At 38.7% G+C, this 23,985-nt stretch overlaps 1 protein-coding gene and 1 long non-coding RNA gene across 3 annotated transcripts in view; one reads left to right on the forward strand and one right to left on the reverse strand.

Moving 5' to 3' along the window:
- hdx (highly divergent homeobox) overlaps nt 1-12,650 on the reverse strand; it is a 17,695-nt gene extending 5,045 nt beyond the window's left edge. Inside the window, exons 1-6 of the mRNA XM_061927784.2 lie at nt 12,502-12,650; nt 6,508-6,653; nt 2,850-2,996; nt 1,616-2,755; nt 1,486-1,536; nt 590-736 (exon numbers count right to left, since the gene is read on the reverse strand). Coding sequence (XP_061783768.2) covers nt 590-736; nt 1,486-1,536; nt 1,616-2,755; nt 2,850-2,996; nt 6,508-6,573 — 1,551 coding nt within the window. The 5' untranslated portion in view covers nt 6,574-6,653; nt 12,502-12,650. The remainder of the gene's footprint in view (nt 1-589; nt 737-1,485; nt 1,537-1,615; nt 2,756-2,849; nt 2,997-6,507; nt 6,654-12,501) is intronic.
- On the forward strand, nt 12,110-23,827 carry LOC133575214 (uncharacterized). Of its 2 annotated transcripts, XR_009811472.2 has the most exons (4): nt 12,110-12,253; nt 12,628-12,766; nt 21,400-21,470; nt 22,519-23,827. It is a non-coding gene; the product is annotated as an uncharacterized lncRNA (long non-coding RNA). The 2 variants fall into 2 exon arrangements; XR_009811473.2 differs by lacking the exon at nt 21,400-21,470.
- The last annotated feature ends 158 nt before the right edge of the window (nt 23,828-23,985 follow it).

Raw genomic sequence — 23,985 nt, forward strand, 5'->3', positions numbered from 1 at the left:
CTTGAAGCAAAATTATAATTAAAATTGACAGGGACTAAAAACAAGAATACATTGGATATTCAACATTTTCCAGTCCAAACATTTTTTAGTTAGGGCTACGTTATTTAAATTTTACACATAAATGTATGGTAGACCCATACATTAACTATAAAATAAATCTCTGAAATGCATGAAATACCACAATGAAATACGCATACAGGTGAAATTCCAAAAATGTTAATATCGTGCAAAAGTCCATTCATGTCAGCAATTTAACTTCAAATGTGAATCTATTTTTTGATATAAGGTCATTACATGCAAAGTGAGATATGTCAAGCCTTTATTTTTATAATGTTGAGGATCATGGCTTAGTGTTTATACAAAACAGACATTTTCTGAGATTGTCAATTGGAAGTTTTTATAAGCTGTAAATCATAATCATCAAAATTATCTCAAAAGAAGGCTTTAAATATCTTGAGTTGTATGTAATAAGCCTATGTCATATATCAAGTTTTACCTTGTAAATCTAATTGCTGGAATTAAGGAACCTTTGCACAATATTCTAATTGTTTGAGTTTGACTTGTATTTTCACATGTTCAGTGTTTGTACCTTGACTATTTCAGGGTCTACATTGAGCTGGTTTGCTGCAGCAGTAATCTTTTCCCTGCACACTGAGCCCAGACTGGTCATTCCCCTTTCCCAGTAGCGCTTCAGCTGAATGAGATCCCCGTCACTGAATTGTGTCCGATCCTGCAACTGAACACACAAACATGGACACTGACGCGAAGCAACATCTAATTTTAGAAAGCAGACGGCAATATTACAACAGAGGAAATGAAGAACCAACAACAACAACAACTGTCCTGCACAGTAATTATGTTTCTATTTTATGAGACTAACAAGTGTTGTATTATAAGTGTTGTATTATTTTTTAATTTAATTACAGTATGTCTAATACCAACACATGCACACATCTGCAAATAAATGCAGAGAGTAGTCTTCATAATGCATATTTTGTATTGATACAAAGCAAATTAAACAAAATACCCTTTATGGGTACATTTTGAATATATGAAAGATGTGCAGTATTTGTTTTTGCTCACTAGGTACACCTGCAGAATCTAATGACATATCTTACAAGAAAAGAAGTGTTGCAGTTGGGATAGGCTCCAGCATCCCGTGCGACCCCGAAAGGGACAACCGGTAGTAAATGGATGGATGGATGGAAAAGAAGTGTAGAACTGTATGCTTCTTTCCATCTCATGTAAGAAAATAAGGTAACCAAAATAATAGAAACAGCTCTTAGTACAGTTCTATAAAGCTGTAAAATAACTACAAAAAAAATTTTTTTTACTATTACTCCACAATCAAACCTGGGCATTGTAATATGGCAAAATTATTTGAGACAGCTCTCAAATTGAATCTCACTAGTTTATGCAGGTCACGGTGTACCTAATGAAGTGTATTTTGCAAGCTTGAGCTAGATTTGGCTCATCGGGACTCACAGTTCTCTTTCTGGAGTTGCTGATAACCCAAGGGGCAGCACTGACTGAAGTCTGCAACCAAAGAAAAAGACAAATCAAGCTTGGCGTTTTAATTGGCTTAGATTGGATGACTTTATAATGCCTCCCTTACCTGTAAACTGGCCTCCTCAGAAAGTGAGGTCTGTGCGAGCAAGCAGTTTCCTTGATAAGATGAGTTGCTGTGAAGAAGGTTTTTGGAGCTGGCCGGGGCCAATGACTGGTTTCCTTTGACTAAAGACATCTGCTCCTGACTGGTGTTATTCTGAGCAGCCATATTTGCCAGTTCTTCTTCCCTTTGCCACTCATTTTCCTCATCTGCGGTTTCCATGGCAATAGAGAAGTTATGACTCATATCCAAAGTGTGTGAAACTGGCCTCTCGATCTCCTGGCCTTTCAGAGTACAACCAAGTCCGGGCTTACTTCTGCTGCTTTCACCTCTATCTGCTAAGGTAAACACCTTTCGGATACATGGTGTCTGCTCATAGGTTGGGCCAGAGTTTTTGAGTGGGAGGGAGAGCAGAGTCCTTTGTGGAAGAGGTGGTGGTGGTTGGGTATTGGTGCTCGAGCTGGGTTGAAGCTGAGCTTGGGACTGAACAGAGGATGACCATGGGCGAGTCTGTGCAACACCAAACGGTCGAGACCAGCTCGGAGGGAGCCCTCCAGCTCCTGCCGTCAATGCTACATCCCTGAGGGACAGACTTGCCTTCATGTCCCTTCCAGCAGCGTAAACTAGAGATGCAGAGGCAGAGGTGAATGGTGGATTCTGAGAGAGTGACACAAGTTTGGAGTGGAGAGGTGACGAACTGGAGCTGGTTCTGTTCTGCAGGGTCTGGCCAATCAGGGATGAAGCAGACTCTGACTGGGGCACAGAGGCGGTGTGTTTTGGTCGTGAGCAAGTGTTGGAGTTGAGGGAATAGATACCAGTCAGTATGACATCATCATTATTGTTGTTGTTGTTGTTCCCACTACTGAGAGGAGGAGGAGAGGAAGCAGAGCAAGATGATGTCGAAAAAGTGGGGAAAGTGGATGCTGTAGGGAGAAGGTGAGCACGATTCTGGATGTTGCGGGCAGCAGTGATTTCAGCAGGCAGCAATGCTGCCGCTGACAGCCCGTGATTGGGTAGAGCTCCCCCAGCTAATGTGTGATTGGACAGCAGTCCCCCAGCCATTCCATGACTCGGTAAGGGATGCGACATGCATCCATTCTGGTCTACTCTGGAGGCAATTTTCCGTCTTTTGTTACCAACCCATGTCTGCAGGGAGGAGAACGGGAAATATTAAGTACAAACATTCCAGAGACCAAGATAAACTAATTTACAAAAAAGGAAATAGTCACATTCCTCTTACCCGGACAACACTGAAGTCCAGTTTGGCCTCCTGAGCACATTGCAGAATTAGCTGGAAGCAAGCCTTGCTCTGATTGGTCATACCGTTATCATAGTAACGTTCGAGGATTCTCTGCTGGTCTGCTGTGAATATTGACCGCAGGTTCATCTAAAAAACAATCACAAAGACAGAATTGATGAAAAGTAAAGTATTAAAGTAAGGCATTTGGACATGTCAGTCTCATATAAGCCATAACTGTTGTGAATAGGATTGAGAGTGAAATTAAAAACGCCATTGAACCATGCCAGTCAGTCAAAACAGTGTGGCAGCAAGGCAGCACATGTCAACAGCAGTAAAGTGGATTTTATGTTTTATTCATAATCTTTTTAGTGCTTAAAGTTAGCTGTTAAAGTTAAGGATTTTGAGAAAATCGAACTGTGAGAGTACCACAGGGCTAGTGACAGTGTGCGTGCCTGTTGGCAGGTGAGGAAAGTTCAGCTAGATTTTTTTTTTTTTTTATTAAATAAAAAGCTGGTCCATCACCCTCTTGGTGTTTGTTTGATTTAGGTACTGTATAGCCCTTTATATTGTGTTCAAATAGACTACACTTTGGAAAAAATATGGACTTTTGTCATCCGCAATCTAGGTGTAATTTTCGACCCTACCCTTTCACTCCTCCCCCACGTAAACCACATCACCAAAACTGCATTCTTCCACCTCAGAAACATTGCCCGTCTCCGGCCCTCCGTCACATCCTCTGCTGCCGAAACCCTCATCCACGCCTTCATCTCATCCCGGCTAGACTACTGCAACAGCATCCTCTACGGCATCACCTCCAAAACCCTCAACAAACTGCAATACGTCCAGAACTCTGCTGCCCGCCTGCTCACCGGAACCCGCTCCAGAGAGCACATCACACCTGTCCTTCATGACCTCCACTGGCTGCCTGTCAAATACAGAATGACCTTTAAAATACTCCTCACCACCTACAAGGCACTCCATAACCTGACACCACCCTACCTCTCTGACCTCCTCCAGCCACACGTCCCGTCCCGTTCCCTCAGGTCTAGTGATGCCGGCTTCCTTGAGGTCCCCAAGACCAGGCGCCGAACCTGGGGCGACAGGGCCTTCTCCGTGTCTGCCCCCTCTCTCTGGAACGCTCTCCCCAGGCACATCAGAGATGCCCCCTCCCTCCCTACCTTCAAAGCCACCCTAAAAACTCACCTCTTCACATTAGCCTTTCCAAACTGACCCTGCCCTAGGTGTCTCTTATTTATTTATTTATTTTTATTTTTATTTATTTTTTTCTAATAAAGTTGTTTTTATCGTCCCTCCCTTCCACCCTCCACCCCCCACACACATGTAAAGCGACTTTGGGTATTTAGAAAAGCGCTATATAAATCCCAGGTATTATTAAGGCTGGAAGTTGTTATTCATAATTACATTTGCTTCAATATACAAACTTTTCTATTTACTAACTCTGTTCAATAACCAGTTAAGTGTGTAAATCAAGGTTTCATTGTACAGTGCCTTGCAAAAGTATTCACCCTGCTTGGTTTGTTACCTATTTTGTTAAATTACACCCTGTAATTTAAATGCTTTTTAATCTGATTTTCATGTGATGGATCTGCATAAAACAAACTTCTAAATGCAAATAAATCGCCAGATAATTAAATATTTATACTTAAGTCATGACTGTTGTACAAACCCTGTTTCCATATGAGTTGGGAAATTGTGTTAGATGTAAATATAAACGGAATACAATGATTTGCAAATCATTTTCAACCCATATTGAGTTGAATATGCTACAAAGACAACATATTTGATGTTCAAACTCATAAACATTTTTTTTTTGCAAATAATCATTAACTTTAGAATTTGATGCCAGCAACACATGACAAAGAAGTTAGGAAAGGTGGCAATAAATACTGATAAAGTTGAGGAATGCTCATCAAAGTAAACACTTATTAGGAACATCCTACAGGTGTGCAGGCTAATTGGGAACAGGTGGGTGCCACGATTGGGTCTAAAAACAGCATCTCAAAAAATGCTCAGTCTTTCACAAGAAAGGATCGGGCGAGGTACACCCCTTTGTCCACAACTGCGTGAGCAAATAGTCAAACAGTTTAAGAACAACGTTTCTCAAAGTGCAATTGCAAAAAATTTAGGGATTTCAACATCTACGGTGCATAATATAATCAAAAGGTTCAGAGAATCTGGAGAAATCACTTCACGTAAGCGGCATGGCCGGAAACCAACATTGAATGGCCGTGACCTTCGATCCCTCAGACGGCACTGTATCAAAAAACCGACATCAATCTCTAAAGGATATCACCACATGGGCTCAGGGACACTTCAGAAAACCACTGTCACTAAATACAGTTCGTCGCTACATCTGTAAGTGCAAGTTAAAGCTCTACTATGCAAAGCGAAAGCCATTTATCAACAACATCCAGAAACGCCGCTGGCTTCTCTGGGCCCGAGATCATCTAAGATGGACTCATGCAAAGTGGAAAAGTGTTCTGTGGTCTGACGAGTCCACATTTCAAATTGTTTTTGGAAATATTCGACATCGTGTCATCCATACCAAAGGGGAAGCAAACCATCCAGACGGTTATCACGCAAAGTTCAAAAGCCAGCATCTGTGATGGTATGGGGGTGCATTAGTGTCCAAGGCACCATTAATGCTGAAAGGTACAGGTTTTGGAACAACATATGCTGCCATCTAAGCGCCGTCTTTTTCATGGACGCCCCTGCTTATTTCAGCAAGACAATGTCAAGCCACATTCAGCACGTGTTACAACAGCGTGGCTTCATAAAAAATGAGTGCGGGTACTTTCCTGGTCCGCCTGCAGTCCAGACCTGTCTCCCATCAAAAATGTGTGGCGCATTATGAAGCGTAAAATACGACAGCGGAGACCCTGGACTGTTGAAAGACTGAAGCTCTACATAAAACAAGAATGGGAAAGAATTCCACTTTCAAAGTTTCAACAATTAGATTCCTCAGTTCCCAATCGTTTATTGAGTGTTGTTAAAAGAAAAGGTGATGTAACACAGTGGTGAACATGCCCTTTCCCAACTACTTTGGCACGTGTTGCAGCCATAAAATTCTAAGTTAATTATTATTTGCAAAAAAATAAATAAAGTTTATGAGTTTGAACATCAAATATCTTGTCTTTGTAGTGCATTCAATTGAATATGGGTTGAAAAGGATTTGCAAATCATTGTATTCCGTTTATATTTACATCTAACACAATTTCCCAACTCATATGGAAACAGGGTTTGTAATTATTGCTTTATTTTACAAGTGTGTGCCCTGGGGTGACCTCTTTCTATCTTGCTGAAGACATGATTGCTGGGCAACTGCGTCTGTGGTGTGGGAAAAGATTTCCAAGGATGAAAATGACACAGGAGAAGACGCGTATGCCTGATAAGAAGCAAATTCTCAGAGAATGCTGATGATAGTTGCTTGGTTAGGAGTGGGCCCTTAGTTACAAATAGGTGGGCCAGAAAAATGGGACATGTGTCACATACTGTATGTTATACATATCTGTGAATATCTGAGTTGGTCAGACTCTCTTGCTTGGGCATAAATGAACACTAAGGTGAGATAGTGTCGAACCCCCATTTGATTTCCAAAAGGTTTCTTTTGTCGACAAAAAAAGGTGATTATACTCACAGTCTGAAGGCCACGCCTTTGTGGCCATGAATCCATGCTGCTACTGGATGGCGATGAAGCCGTCATGGTGATCACAGCAAAGCCTCCATATTTTTATGTTGTCAGCAGCCAGCTTCTCCTCATCCTGTCTCAGTGCACCAAAGACACTGTTGGAAAAAGTGAAAGCAGAATACTTTGTTAAAAAGGTTTGGTCTAAAATCAGAAGTAGATGGCACATTTATCAGAATTATGTCATCTTGACCAATTTACAGAGCTAATGGTAGCGTAGCGTAGGTCTGGCTCCCTAGGGAGCCTGGTAAATTTTGTTTTTTTCAACTTTCAGCATTTCTGTCATGCAGTTATTCTTGAAAGCTTGTGTGTGTTTTTTGCATGTGCAGAATTTTATTTTTGTTTCTGATCTCGCAGCGTTGTAGTGATTGTGGAATTTTCAATTTGCAGCATTTTCCCGTTGCATTTGTTATTGTTTTTTATTTATATTTACTTGTTTCTATAGAGAGTATCCATTATTTCTAACCCTATCTATTTGTTATTTATCATTAAACATTAACTTTTGCTCAATGGTATCCTTAATTTTGCATTTTATTTTACCATAACACTGCACAAGCTATAATCTGGCTTTGACTCCAAATTGTTTATTGATGTTTAATTTGCCCCAAAATCTTCCTTTTTTCTTCCCACACAAGAAGTAAACACAATTCAATTGACAAAATGTAAACAAACACAACATTGTAATTTTTAAGAATGCACATTAATGGACATATAAATACAAATGTGCCAGATTGTAAAGATTAGCTACCATAATGTTTTATATGTAGTACACAAGTTGATGCCAGTACAGACAAAGTCCATTTAAAAAGTGCATACAGTAAAATAAAATTAAAAAAAACATCACAATCAGATACCATAAACACTACATGAAAATACAAGACTCAACAATAACCATTACATAGAGAGACCCAAATATAACAATAAGTTGCTGCATTACCTAAATTTAAAAGATCAAAAATCAAAAGTGACCATTGCAGTTAAAGTGGCCATAAGGCAGATGTAAAAGTGCTGTAGTGTAAAAAGTGCATGTGTGCACACCTCCCTGGGTAGTTAAATTGCTGAAATTATGGCACATAGCAGTATTGCACATATGGCTAGCTTTTGACGGATACGTTTATGGTACAACGTATAATATTGTACCAGAAAAACATACATAAGTGTATGTATTGCACAAAATATGCATACATAGCTGTGAGTATGACTGCATAGCAATACTGACACAATTAAGCATGTACAATTATGTAAATTATTCCTGAGCACGGCCACCGCTGCTGCTCACTGCTCCCCTCACCTCCCAGGGGGTGGAACAAGGGGATGGGTCAAACCCAGAGAGTAATTTCACCACACCTAGCGTGTGTGTGACTATCATCCATCCATTTATCCATTTTCTACCGCTTGTCCCGTTCGGGGTTGCGGGGGTGCTGGAGCCTTTCTCAGCTGCATTCGGTCGCCACCTCATCACAGGGCCAACACAGATAGACAGACAACATTCACACTCACATTCACACACACTAAGGCCAATTTAGTGTTGCCAATCAACCTATCCCCAGGTGCATGTCTTTGGAGGTGGGAGGAAGCCGGAGTACCCGGAGGGAACCCACGCAGTCACGGGGAGAACATACACACTCCACACAGAAATATCCCGAGCCCAGGATCAAACCCAGGACCTTCGTATTGTGAGGCACACGCACTAACCCCTGGTACACCGTGCTGCCCTTGTGTGTGACTATAAGTGGTACTTTAAGTTTAACTTTAAAAGTAATGTGTGTAATAATTATCATTATCAGTAATAGACATGTATCGATCCGTTGTGGTGAAGAAAGAGCTGAGCCGGAAGGCAAGGCTCTCAATTTACCGGTCGATTTACGTTCCCATCCTCACCTATGGTCATGAGCTTTGGGTTATGACCGAAAGGACAAGATCACGGGTACAAGCGGCCGAAATGAGTTTCCTCCGCCGGGTGGCGGGGCTCTCCTTTAGAGATAGGGTGAGAAGCTCTGCCATCCGGGAGGAGCTCAAAGTAAAGCCACTGCTCCTCCATATCGAGAGGAGCCAGATGAGGTGGTTCGGGCATCTGGTCAGGATGCCACCCGAACGCCTCCCTACGGAGGTGTTTAGGGCACATCCGACCGGTAGGAGGCCACGGGGAAGACCCAGGACACGTTGAGAAGACTATGTCTCCCGGCTGGCCTGGGAACGCCTCGGGATCCTCTGTCAGGAGCTGGATGAAGTGGCTGGGGAGAGGAAAGTCCGGGCTTCCCTGCTTAGGCTTTTTGATCGATTGAGACTTTTATTAGTACAATTGACCACTAAATGGTAACACCCGAATAAGTTTTTCAACTTGTTTAAGTCGCGGTCCACTTAAATGGATTCCTTATACAGATATATACTATCATATATACTATCATCATAATACAGTCATCACACAAGATAATCATCAGAGTATATACATTGAATTATTTACATTATTTACAATCCGGGGTGTGGGATGTGGGGGGGGGGGGGGGGGGGGGGGGTTAGGTTTGGTTGTTATCAACACTTCAGTCATCAACAATGAACATTGAAACAGTGTAGGACTGACTTGGTAGGATATGTACAGCAAGTAGTGGACATAGAGAGAGAGATCAGAAAGCATAAGAAAAAGTATCTACATTTGATTATTTACATTGGATTATTAAAAATCCAGGGACAATCCGGGGAGGGTGTTAGTTTAGGGTTGAAGTTGCCTGGAAGTGTTCTTTTAGTGTGGTTTTGGTGGAGGATAGAGATGCCCTTTCTTTTACACCTGTTGGGAGCGCATTCAATATTGATGTGGCATAGAAAGACAATGAGTTAAGACCTTTGTTAGATCGGAATCTGGGTTTAACATGGTTAGTGGAGCTCCCCCTGGTGTTGTGGTTATGGCGGTCATTTACGTTAAGGAAGTAGTTTGACATGTACTTCAGTATCAGGGAGGTGTAGCGGATTTTATAGACTAGGCTCAGTGCAAGTTGTTTTACTCTGTCCTCCACCCTGAGCCAGCAGCTAGGAGTGAGGTGTGATCTGGGGTGGAGGTCTGGAAGTAATCTGACTAGCTTGTTCTGGGATATTTGGAGTCTAGATTTGAGGGTTTTGGAGGTGCTAGGGTACCAGGAGGTGCATGCGTAATCGAAAAAGGATTGAACGAGAGTTCCCGCTAGAATCTTCATGGTGCTTTTGTTGACCAGAGAGGAGATTCTATAGAGAAATCTCGTTCGTTGGTTGACCTTTTCGATTACCTTGGTTGCCATTTTATCACAGGAAAGATTAGCCTCTAGAATGGAACCTAGGTAGGTGACCTCATCTTTCCTGTCTGTGGCCCCCGTGACCTGACCTCGAATAAGCGGAAAAAGATGGATGGATGGATGGAGTAATAGACATGCAGAAGAGGTAGGACTAATCAGATCTTTCTTGATCCTTCTTTTCAGACATGTAGATTTGTACAAAACCATAATAATAAGATCATAATTTCTGTGTTTTTAATTCATTCATTATGTTTTAGGACACAGAGCACTGCAATCAGGTAGTTTTTTTTGCTGCAGTTTGTGTTAATAGTAGTAGTTAATAGAGGTAGACAGTAGTGGGCCTCATCCGTGACAACAATGACATGGACTACAGGGAGGAGGTGAAACATCTGGTTGACTGGTGCAGAACCAACAACCTGGTCCTGAATGTCAACAAGACCAAGGAGATCATCGTTGACTTCAGGAAGCACCAGTCCAGCCACGCTCCACTCTTCATCAACGGCACAGCGGTGAAGATAGTAAGCAGCACCAAGTAACTGACAATATAATCTGGTCCCTACACACCGGAGCTCTTGTAAAAAGAGCTCAGCAGCGCATGCACTTTTTGCGTCGGATGAAAAGAGCACAGCTCCCTCCCCCCATTCTCACCACATCCTGCAGAGGCACTATAGAGAGCCTGCTGACCAACAGCATCTCTGTCTGGACTGGAGCCTGCAATGCCTCAGACTGGAAGTCTCTGCAGAGAGTGGTGAGGACGGCGGAAAAGATCATCAGGACTCCTCTTCCTCCTATCCAGGAGATCGCAAAAAGCCGCTGCCTGACCAGGGCTCAGAAAATCTGCAAAGACTCCTCCCACCCCCACCAAGGACTGTTTTCACTGCTGGACTCTAGAAAGAGGTTCCGCAGCCTCCGAAGCAGAACCTCCAGGTTCTGTAACAGCTTCTTCCCTCCGGCCGTAAGACTCTTGAACGCATCATAATTAAATTATCCCCTCAACTCCCCTCAAAATGGATTAACTCGCTGGAATAAAAAAGATAATATAACATAAAACCTTGCTGTTTGTTTTTAAAGCTTTACATGGACTGGCACCTCAGTATATCTCGGACCTCATCCAAACTTACAATCCTGCGCGCGCTCTGAGGTCCGAGAGCCAGCTCCAGCTCGTGGTGTCCAAGACGAGACTTAAAACCAGGGGAGACAGGGCCTTCTCTGTGGTCGGCCCTAAGCTCTGGAACACTCTGCCCCTCCATGTTCGAACTGCTCCCACAGTGGAGTGTTTTAAGTCTCGTCTTAAGACCCACTTTTATTCTCTGGCTTTTAACACTAGGTGAGTTGTGTGGTCCTCTTTGTTTTTAAAATGTTGCTTTCTATTTACTGTTTTAATTGGTTTTACCCTTTGAAATTGTTTTTAATCATACTTATTTTATATTGTTTTTAATTGTGTTTAATATTGTTGTGCAGCACTTTGGAAACATTTTGTTGTTTAAATGTGCTATATAAATAAAGTGGATTGGATTGGATTGGATACATCCATAAACGTGGACGCATGTGAAAAAGTGCAATATATTTATCTGTACAGTAATCTATTTATTTATATGTATGTATTTATATATTATTTATATATATTTATTTATTTATATATGCACCGTATTGCTTTTTTATCCTGCACTACCATGAGCTTATGTAACGAAATGTCGTTCTTATCTTAGACTTAGACAAACTTTAATGATCCACAAGGGGAATTGTTAAAAACAGTAGCTCAGTTACAATGATGGAAAGTGTAAGGATGGAAAGGACAATGCAGATATAAATAGACTAATATAGCGATAAAAAATCTAACATATATACGAATATATACATAATATGTGTACAGAATAATATATATACAGATATATTATATTATGTCTATAACATATATACAATATATACCAATACCAATGACCATGTACAATATTACAGTATATGTGACAGCAGCAGCATAAAATAGAGAGTAGATCCAGCAGGAAATAGAAAATAGACATTTGAGCTCTAAAGTTCAAATTTGAATGACAATAAAAAGGAAGTCTAAGTCTAAGTCTAATAGTTTTATTACAATTTTCCATCATAACTTAACTAGTTATTTCCATGCAACTAATAATGCTCTCTCTGTAAAATGATGGCATTAATAGTCTTAATACAGCGTCAGCTGATGCGTTTGGAAGTAAAACAAAACAAAAAAAATAGTAGTAGTGTAACCAACTTGATAAAGACATCCCAGGAAATCACATGGATTGCAGTAGGACCAATAAGCATCCAGCAGCTTTATTTTGGCAGCCTCACTGCGCATGGCTACAGTCGCACAGGAAAACGTAACGGCGATAATTAGAAAAGAACCTTGCGTTGGAATCGGGAATTAAACATCGGACTCGGGAAGCGGCGCATAGTAAACAATCCTGGTAAGCTGAGCACGTTAGCTTTTTTTTAAAAAACATAAGTTAGCCCGCAGGCCCGAGCGGCCATGTCTGTGCCAGCAGACGCTAACATAGCATTAGCATAGCTCTCCCAAAAGGGCTAAACTTTTCCTTTAAACCTGCGATTCCCCGAGCCTGAGCAGAGCCATGGCCGCGGACTCTTGGCTCCGGGCAGACAGCCGCGTCAACCTGGCCGAACACAACTTAAGCGGGACGTAAAATCACGTTCATACTTGCTGTGATCAATTCAGACGAAGCTTCCAAATTCAAGCAGATTTCTCTCCCCCAGTCCCCGTTGCTAGACAATGAAATCAGACGTCAGATCATCAATTCTAATCATGATTGTGACGTGTTTGCAGACAGGAGCCAATGGGAGAGCGAGATCATCGCCCTGACTTCCGGAGTGGGCTGAAAACTTAGCAGCGAGGCCACGCCCACCGTTGACTTTGCTTGGAGGGGAGCCTGAAAGAGGAGGTCACACAGATGAAGAGCAACATGGTTGTTTTGTTATTTTGACAACTTTATATTGTATTTATTCTTTGAACTTCTACTGTTGAATATATTTAAAAATATATTTGTATACATACATAGGCGCCGATCTACATTTCTGCCAGTGGGTGCTCGGGTGTGTGTGTATTAAAAAAAATAGACGTTCAGCAAAGTTAATATCACATATGATTTGTGGCTTTATTATTTTTGTAAAACGGACCAAACTCGCCGCAAAATTAACTAAAATAAGATAGATTTTTCAAAAATGATTTTAAAGATTGAAAGTTGCCATCAATGCCACGTGGGTGCTCGGCACACTGCAAAAAGTCAGTGTTCAAAAACAAGAATAAAAAACAACAACAAAAAACGTATTTTTCGGACTATAAGTCGCAGTTTTTTTCATAGTTTGGGTGTGATTTATACTCAGGAGCGACTTATGTGTGAAATTATTAACACATTACCGTAAAATATCAAATCATATTATTTAGCTCATTCACGTAAGAGACTAGACGTATAAGATTTCATGGGATTTAGCGATTAGGAGTGACAGATTGTTTGGTAAACGTATAGCATGTTCTATATGTTATAGTTATTTGAATGACTCTTACCATAATATGTTACGTTTACATACCAGGCACCTTCTCAGTTGGTTATTTATGCCTCATATAACGTACACTTATTCAGCCTGTTGTTCACTATTCTTTATTTGTTTTAAATTGCCTTTCAAATGTCTATTCTTGGTGTTGGGTTTTATCAAATAAATGTCCCCAAAAAATGCGACTTACACTCCAGTGCGACTTATTTATGTTTTTTTCCTTCTTTATTATGCATTTTCGGCCGGTGCGACTTATACTCCGGAGCAACTTATACTACGGAGCGACTTATAGTCCGAAAAATACGGTACAATAAGATTGATTTTTCAAAAATGATTTTAAAGATTGAAAGTTGCCATCAATGCCACGTGGGTGCTCGGCACACTGCAAAAAGTCAGTGTTCAAAATCAAGAATAAAAAAAAAACAAAAAACGTATTTTTCGAACTATAAGTCGCAGTTTTTTTCATAGTTCCATCAGTGTGTGAGTGTGTGTGTGAATGGGTAAATGTGGAAGTAGTGTCAAAGCGCTTTGAGTACCTTGAAGGTAGAAAAGCGCTATACAAGTACAACCCATTTATCATTTATTTGGCCGGGGGTGCGACTTATACTCAGGAGCGACTTATGTGTGAAATTATTAACACATTACCATAAAATATCAAATAATATTATTTAGCTCATTCACGAAAGAGACTAGACGTATAAGATTTCATGGGATTTCGCGATTAGGAGTGACAGATTGTTTGGTAAACGTATAGCATGTTTTATATGTTATAGTTATTTGAATGACTCTTACCATAATATGTTACGTTAACATACCAGTCACGTTCTCAGTTGGTTATTTATGCGTCATATAACGTACACTTATTCAGCCTGTTGTTCACTATTCTTTATTTATTTTAAATTGCCTTTCAAATGTCTATTCTTGGTGTTGGGTTTTATCAAATAAATGTCCCCAAAAAATGCGACTTATACTCCAGTGCGACTTATTTATGTTTTTTTCCTTCTTTATTATGCATTTTCGGCCGGTGCGACTTATACTCCGGAGCAACTTATACTCCGGAGCGACTTATAGTCCGAAAAATACGGTACAAAAAGATTGATTTTTCAAAAATGATTTTAAAGATTGAAAGTTGCCATCAATACCACGTGGGTGCTCAGCACACTGCAAAAAGTCAGTGTTCAAAAACAAGAATAATAAAAAAAAACAAAAACGTATTTTTCGGACTATAAGTCACAGTTTTTTTCGTAGTTTGGCCGGGGGTGCGACTTATACTCAGGAGCGACTTATGTGTGAAATCATTAACACATTACCGTAAAATATCAAATCATATTATTTAGCTCATTCACGTAAGAGACTAGACGTATAAGATTTCATGGGATTTAGCGATTAGGAGTGACAGATTGTTTGGTAAACGTATAGCATGTTCTATATGTTATAGTTATTTGAATGACTCTTACCATAATATGTTACGTTTACATACCAGGCACCTTCTCAGTTGGTTATTTATGCGTCATATAACGTACACTTATTCAGCCTGTTGTTCACTATTCTTTATTTGTTTTAAATTGCCTTTCAAATGTCTATTCTTGGTGTTGGGTTTTATCAAATAAATGTCCCCAAAAAATGCGACTTTTACTCCAGTGCGACTTATTTATGTTTTTTTCCTTCTTTATTATGCATTTTCGGCCGGTGCGACTTATACTCCGGAGCAACTTATACTCCGGAGCGACTTATAGTCCGAAAAATACGGTACAATAAGATTGATTTTTCAAAAATGATTTTAAAGATTGAAAGTTGCCATCAATGCCACGTGGGTGCTCGGCACACTGCAAAAAGTCAGTGTTCAAAATCAAGAATAAAAATAAAAAATTACTGTATTTTTCGGACTATAAGTCGCAGTTTTTTTCATAGTTTGGCCGGGGGTGCGACTTATACTCAGGAGCGACTTATGTGTGAAATTATTAACACATTACCATAAAATATCAAATCATATTATTTAGCTCATTCACGTAAGAGACTAGACGTATACGATTTCATGGGATTTAGCGATTAGGAGTGACAGATTGTTTGGTAAACGTATAGCATGTTCTATATGTTATAGTTATTTGAATGACTCTTACCATAATATGTTACGTTTACATACCAGGCACCTTCTCAGTTGGTTATTTATGCGTCATATAACGTACACTTATTCAGCCTGTTGTTCACTATTCTTTATTTGTTTTAAATTGCCTTTCAAATGTCTATTCTTGGTGTTGGGTTTTATCAAATAAATGTCCCCAAAAAATGCGACTTATACTCCAGTGCGACTTATTTATGTTTTTTTCCTTCTTTATTATGCATTTTCGGCCGGTGCGACTTATACTCCGGAGCAACTTATACTCCGGAGCGACTTATAGTCCGAAAAATACGGTACAATAAGATTGATTTTTCAAAAATGATTTTAAAGATTGAAAGTTCCCATCAATGCCACGTGGGCGCTCAGCACATTGCAAAAAGTCAGTGTTCAAAAACAAGAATAAAAAAAAACAAAAAAACGTATTTTTCAGACTATAAGTCGCAATTTTTTTTATAGTTTGGCCGGGGGTGCGACTTATACTCAGGAGCGACTTATGTGTGAAATTATTAACACATTACCATAAAATATCAAATAATATTATTTAGCTCATTCACGTAAGAGACTAGACGTATAAGATTTATTGGGATTTAGCGATTAGGAGTGACAGATTGTTTGGTAAACGTATAGCATGTTCTATATGTTATAGTTATTTGAATGACTCTTACCATAATATGTTACGTTAACATACCAGTTGGTTATTTATGCCTCATATAACGTACACTTATTCAGCCTGTTGTTCACTATTCTTTATTTATTTTAAATTGCCTTTCAAATGTCTATTCTTGGTGTTGGGTTTTATCAAATAAATGTCCCCAAAAAATGCGACTTATACTCCAGTGCGACTTATTTATGTTTTTTTCCTTCTTTATTATGCATTTTCGGCCGGTGCGACTTATACTCCGGAGCAACTTATACTCCGGAGCAACTTATAGTCCGAAAAATACGGTACAATAAGATTGATTTTTCAAAAATGATTTTAAAGATTGAAAGTTGCCATCAATGCCACGTGGGCGCTCAGCACACTGCAAAAAGTCAGTGTTCAAAAACAAGAAAAAAAAAAAAAAAAAACGTATTTTTCAGACTATAAGTCGCAGTTTTTTTCATAGTTTGGCCGGGGGTGCGACTTATACTCAGGAGCGACTTATGTGTGAAATCATTAACACATTACCGTAAAATATCAAATAATATTATTTAGCTCATTCACGTAAGAGACGAGACGTATAAGATTTATTGGGATTTAGCGATTAGGAGTGACAGATTGTTTGGTAAACGTATAGCATGTTCTATATGTTATAGTTATTTGAATGACTCTTACCATAATATGTTACGTTAACATACCAGGCACCTTCTCAGTTGGTTATTTATGCCTTATATAACGTACACTTATTCAGCCTGTTGTTCACTATTCTTTATTTATTTTAAATTGCCTTTCAAATGTCTATTCTTGGTGTTGGGTTTTATCAAATAAATGTCCCCAAAAAATGCGACTTATACTCCAGTGCGACTTATTTATGTTTTTTTCCTTCTTTATTATGCATTTTCGGCCGGTGCGACTTATACTCCGGAGCAACTTATACTCCGGAGCGACTTATAGTCCGAAAAATACGGTACAAAAAGATTGATTTTTCAAAAATGATTTTAAAGATTGAAAGTTGCCATCAATACCACGTGGGTGCTCTGCACACTGCAAAAAGTCAGTGTTCAAAAACAAGAATAATAAAAAAAACAAAACTTATTTTTCGGACTATAAGTCACAGTTTTTTTCGTAGTTTGGCCGGGGGTGCGACTTATACTCAGGAGCGACTTATGTGTGAAATCATTAACACATTACCGTAAAATATCAAATCATATTATTTAGCTCATTCACGTAAGAGACTAGACGTATAAGATTTCATGGGATTTAGCGATTAGGAGTGACAGATTGTTTGGTAAACGTATAGCATGTTCTATATGTTATAGTTATTTGAATGACTCTTACCATAATATGTTACGTTTACATACCAGGCACCTTCTCAGTTGGTTATTTATGCGTCATATAACATACACTTATTCAGCCTGTTGTTCACTATTCTTTATTTGTTTTAAATTGCCTTTCAAATGTCTATTCTTGGTGTTGGGTTTTATCAAATAAATGTCCCCAAAAAATGCGACTTACACTCCAGTGCGACTTATTTATGTTTTTATCCTTCTTTATTATGCATTTTCGGCCGGTGCGACTTATACTCCGGAGCAACTTATACTACGGAGCGACTTATAGTCCGAAAAATACGGTACAATAAGATTGATTTTTCAAAAATGATTTTAAAGATTGAAAGTTGCCATCAATGCCACGTGGGTGCTCGGCACACTGCAAAAAGTCAGTGTTCAAAATCAAGAATAAAAAAAAAAAAAATTACTGTATTTTTCGGACTATAAGTCGCAGTTTTTTTCATAGTTTGGCCGGGGGTGCGACTTATACTCAGGAGCGACTTATGTGTGAAATTATTAATACATTACCATAAAATATCAAATAATATTATTTAGGTCATTCACGAAAGAGACTAGACGTATAAGATTTCATGGGATTTCGCGATTAGGAGTGACAGATTGTTTGGTAAACGTATAGCATGTTCTATATGTTATAGTTATTTGAATGACTCTTACCATAATATGTTACGTTAACATACCAGGCACGTTCTCAGTTGGTTATTTATGCGTCATATAACGTACACTTATTCAGCCTGTTGTTCACTATTCTTTATTTGTTTTAAATTGCCTTTCAAATGTCTATTCTTGGTGTTGGGTTTTATCAAATAAATGTCCCCAAAAAATGCGACTTATACTCCAGTGCGACTTATTTATGTTTTTTTCCTTCTTTATTATGCATTTTCGGCCGGTGCGACTTATACTCCGGAGCAATTTATACTCCGGAGCGACCTATAGTCCGAAAAATACGGTACAATAAGATTGATTTTTCAAAAATGATTTTAAAGATTGAAAGTTCCCATCAATGCCACGTGGGCGCTCAGCACACTGCAAAAAGTCAGTGTTCAAAAACAAGAATAAAAAATAAAAAAAAAACGTATTTTTCAGACTATATGTCGCAGTTTTTTTCATAGTTTGGCCGGGGGTGCGACTTATACTCAGGAGCGACTTATGTGTGAAATTATTAACACATTACCATAAAATATCAAATAATATTATTTAGCTCATTCACGAAAGAGACTAGACGTATAAGATTTCATGGGATTTCGCGATAAGGAGTGACAGATTGTTTGGTAAACGTATAGCATGTTCTATATGTTATAGTTATTTGAATGACTCTTACCATAATATGTTACGTTAACATACCAGGCACGTTCTCAGTTGGTTATTTATGCGTCATATAATGTACACTTATTCAGCCTGTTCACTATTCTTTATTTGTTTTAAATTGCCTTTCAAATGTCTATTCTTGGTGTTGGGTTTTATCAAATAAATTTCCCCCAAATGTGCGACTTATATATGTTTTTTTTCCTTCTTTATTATGCATTTTCGGCCGGTGCGACTTATACTCCGGAGCGACTTATACTCCGAAAAATACGGTAGAGGTATTTTATTTGAACTTAGCAAAATGATCTGCCAATAGTGGCCTAGTGCAGTGGTTCTCAACCTTTTTTCAGTGATGTACCCCTTATAAACATTTTTTTAATTCAAGTACCCCCTAATCAGAGCAAAGCATTTTTGGTTGAAAAAAAGAGATAACGAAGTAAAATACAGCACTATGTCATCAGTTTCTGATTTATTAAATTGTATAACAGTGCAAAATATTGTTCATTTGTTGTGGTCTTTCTTGAACTATTTGGAAAAAAAGATATACAAATAACTAAAAACTTGTTGAAAAATAAACAAGTGATTCAATTATAAATAAAGATTTCTACACATAGAAGTAATCATCAACTTAAAGTGCCCTCTTTGGGGATTGTAATAGAGATCCATCGGGATTCATGAACTTAATTCTAAACATTTCTTCACAAAAAAATAAATCTTTAACATCAATATTTATGGAACATGTCCACAAAAAATCTAGCTGTCAACACTGAATATTGCATTGTTGCATTTCTTTTCACAGTTCTTTTTGACAGACATTTAAAAAAAATCTCACCTACCCCTTGGCATACCTTCAAGTACCCCCAGGGGTACCCGTACCCCCATTTGAGAACCACTGGCCTAGTGGTTAGAGTGTCCGCCCTGAATCGGTAGGTTGTGAGTTCGAACCCCGGCCGAGTCATACCAAAGACTATAAAATGGGACCCATTACCTCCCTGCTTGGCACTCAACATCAAGGGTTGCAATTGGGGGTTAAATCACCAACAATTATTCCCGGGCGTGGCACAAGGGGATGGGTCAAATGCAGAGGACAAATTTCACCACACCTAGTGTGTGTGTGACAATCATTGGTACTTTAACTTAACTTAACAATAGAACAAGAAAATTTGGCTTGTCAAGACTTTCCAAAACAAGTAAAATGAGATAACATCAATGAACCCAAAAATACCTTAAAATAAGTATATTCTCACTAATAACAACTGTACTACTAGATGAGTACATATTTTCTATTGTTTCTTTGAAAATAAAACAGCAAAGTCCATTTGGCTGTCATCTGTTTTAATATAAGACACAATTGTGTCAAAGTCATGATTTTCTTTTTTTCATGCTTGAAATAAGAAATTATTACTTTAAAAAAGTAGTTTTATACTTGTGAGTGTTGATGACACAGCTTTGCAACACTTGATATTCTAGTTTCAAGCATGTTTTACTCAATATAGGTCATACAATCTCAGCACCAAGCTGTAATATCTTACTGAGATAATTTAGGACCAAAACCCTTAAAACAAGTAAAACACTCTAACATAAAATCTGCTTGGTGAGAAGAATGATCTTATCAGACAGAAAATAAGCAAATATCACCCTTATTTGAGATATTTAATCTTACTTAGATTTTAGTTTTTGCAGTGCACCCACGGGATCGGCGCCGATTTATACATACATATTTTTAATTATATTTTCAATATGTATTTCAAATATCGCTTCAGTAAACTTTTTTGTTTGAATAAACTGTCTTTTTAAAATGATGCTAATGTACTATGTTTTACTCTAGATTAGTTGTTACCCCTTGCATATCCTTGCTTTGAAAAAAATAACATTTTAAGCCTTTCAACAAAAGAACGCTAATAAAATTAACATTATACTGCATTTACACTTGCACTACATCCATAGATACATACAAGATTAGAAAGTCTTTTAGTATGAGATTGGGCCACTTTAACACACCTGAAGACAATAATGACAATATTAAACAATGTTCAATTATTTTAACATTTACATTTTTTGTTAATTTCATAGACAGATAGGTTGATACATTTATTACACCCGCCAGGAGGTTATGTAATAGTTGCCGTTGGTTTATCTGTATGTATTTTATATAGTTAGCAAAATAACTCAAAACGTTATGGGCGGTTTTCATTAAAGTTTCAGGAACTGTTCAAAATTAGATAAAGAACAGCTGATTTGAGTTTAGGTCTGATTTGGGAAATTTCTACTTTATTGTCTTACGTTTACGCTTATGTGTATATTGTAGCGCCCCTCAGAGACGCAAACATAGTGGAGAGAAACAAGAGTGTTCACTCTGTTTCTATGTATGCGTCCGCCATTAATTTTTGTTAGAGTTCAGCTAAGATGAGACCCATAAGCTAAAATGATCTGTTATTGGTTGTATTAAGCAGCTCAGCTTCCTACACAGACTTCCAGTCTTATTTGAAGAAGTAAAAAGAGACTTTCCTCTAGCTCCTGGTCAGTCTCAGGTTATAATCTATGTATGGTTGGTTGCTAAAATACTCTGCTCTTGCCATTTCTAATTTAAAAAAAGTAGCATTCAATTCTAATTTGTGGTATTTTTTCTGTACCTAGTGAGAAGTGTACCTCGAAAACAACAAAAATTGCGGCTGGAGCCGAGAAGCAGCCTCAGTCAGCTGGACGGGGTGAGCTGTGGAGGGGTTCATTTGCATCTAAAAGACATTAGACTAATTTTAAATAGAAATAAAATGAACAAATGCAATACAAAATGAGCTGGAAAATATTAGTTTTTTGTTCAAAAAATGCCCTGCACTTTGATCTGATTGCATATTGCATAAATACAAATTAAAAAAATTAAAAGGATCTTAAACATTGGAAAAATTGCTTGTGTTGCCTATCCCCACTTCCTATTATATTTGTTATGATGTGGAGGTGACGAACCCCAAGATGCAGGGATGACAGGCGGTGTACAAGAAAACATGGTTTTAATGTTCAAAAAAAGGTGAAAACAAAAAAGGCGCACAAGGCGAAGGCACAACTTAACGCAAGAAACAAAAGCTAACACTTAGCCTGAACTATGAACATGAAACAAAAGGTCGCTAACTGTGGCATAAATAAACAAAACTTACTTGGCAAGGCACGAGCAGCATGAACTAAGCATGAAATCATCAGCATGAACTATGGTATCTCCAGAAAACAAGCATGAACAGAGCATTGCATGAAACAGGGAGTGCACAGCATACAACAAACAATACTCCAGCACTGACTGGAGGGCAAGGCAGGTTTAAATAATGCCTCTGATTAGTGCTCGGGCAGCAGGTGAGCGGGTGAACACTAATCAGAGGCAGGTGGAAATAATAAGTAACCATGGTAACTAAAACAAACAATGGTGCACAAAAAACAGGAACTATGAAGTCCAAAACTAACAGAACATAAAACATGATCCGGGACATGGGTCATGACAATATTAGACTTTACCCTATAAGATATACAGGTAATCATTCAAATATTTTAGAAATGTTATATATATATATATATATTTGTGTCACATATTTGTGTTACTCATTACCACAACTAGACTATAAATGTTTCTTATTTAGAAAATTCTTAGGTTTTCTGTTACATTAATACACCTTAATCCATTCCATATTTGTTACCACGTACTGGTAAACTAAAGGTGTTAAGTTTTGTATGTGCATACAATGTTTTAAGTTCCTTTTTTCTGACCGATAGAGGAGTGGTCCACCCCAGGTCCCGACTTGAAACAGCTACCGCCTCCTCCGTGGAAACTGATTGATGGCCACCTGATAACCTCTCTACGCAGGAGAGGGGGCCAAAGCAGAAAGAGAGGCGGCAGATCAACTGGTTTAAAAAGGGGTCTATTTAAAGCAGGCCTATTCAACTGGCGAACCGCGGGCCACAACCGGCCCACCGAACATCACCCAACCATTGATGATGAAACCACTAAAACTTGGGTTGCTCATGTATGCAGTACTCCAGCCGTCCCGCAGGGGCCAACAGCGAGGCATATGTGTCACAATGAATCAACAGTGGGGTGAGTAGTAGAAAACTACTCGATCACTCCTGAAAAAAAAAATCTAAATAGAATGAAAAAATCAGACTTTTATCAACGACTGGACAACAAAGTATGAATGTTCTGCCCTGAGCAATGCTTGAGTCATTGTTTTCTCACGGACCTTTCAAGCGACGGACACATTGATCCAGACAAGCAGCAACAATGGTAGAAATCCCAGCGTGTAAGCTTCATTACGAAACTTGGTCAAACATTTGTAAGTAGATATTGTGCATAAAGATATTTAGTTTGTTTTGTATTGAAATTGCTGACATTGTGATGTCTTTTGTATTCGTGGTCGCGTTGGTATTTGTCTGTGAGTAACTATGCCGATCAAAACTCATTCAATACATGTAGCGCTACATTTGACCAGTAGAGGGCGACAACACTACATCTTAGGTTTAACTGTGATAAGTCACATACAGTGTGTGCAATGTGTAATTTCTTAATGCTTAAACATTTGTTGTTTATCGTGTAAAAACAGTCACACTAAAACTTCTATTTTATTTATGTAAAATACACAATGGCCATTATTTATGTTCAAATACACAATTAGATGTTATACTTTTGTTGTATTTATTCTATGTTTAGATTTTCAGTCTTACAAACCTAAATGAAGGAAGAAGTGTGGAGAAATAAAACTGAGGAAGGAAAAGACTGCAAAAGAAGGAACATCAATCCTCAACAAAACTTCTCGAGCTTCTGTTTCTTAATGCTTTTAATTAGCTGCACACGCTGGAAACGAGTAGCGAGGGCAGAATAATGAATTTATTGATAGTGCAATGTGAAAGCGGATGTGTTTAATTTGCAATTAAGTAAACACAGTTTCAAAGGAATATAACCTGCGAAAGCACTTTCTGACGAAACATCCACATTCCGATTTCCGGCCCCAGAGCCCTTGGGCCCTTGAAATTGCAGCCCCCTTCATCATGTAGTTGTATAGCCCTGATTTAAAGGCTGGGGTGTATGAATGAGTTTTAAGATGAGACTTAAATGCTTCTACCTAGGTAGCATCTCTAACTGTTGTCCGTAGGGCATTCCAGAGTACTGGAGCTTGAATAGAAAACACTCTAGAACCTGCAGACTTTTTTTGGGCTCTGGGAATCACTAATAAGACGAAGTTCTCA

Source organism: Nerophis lumbriciformis, linkage group LG35 (genome assembly GCF_033978685.3).
Source record: "Nerophis lumbriciformis linkage group LG35, RoL_Nlum_v2.1, whole genome shotgun sequence".
NCBI classification, from domain to species: Eukaryota; Metazoa; Chordata; class Actinopteri; order Syngnathiformes; family Syngnathidae; genus Nerophis; species Nerophis lumbriciformis.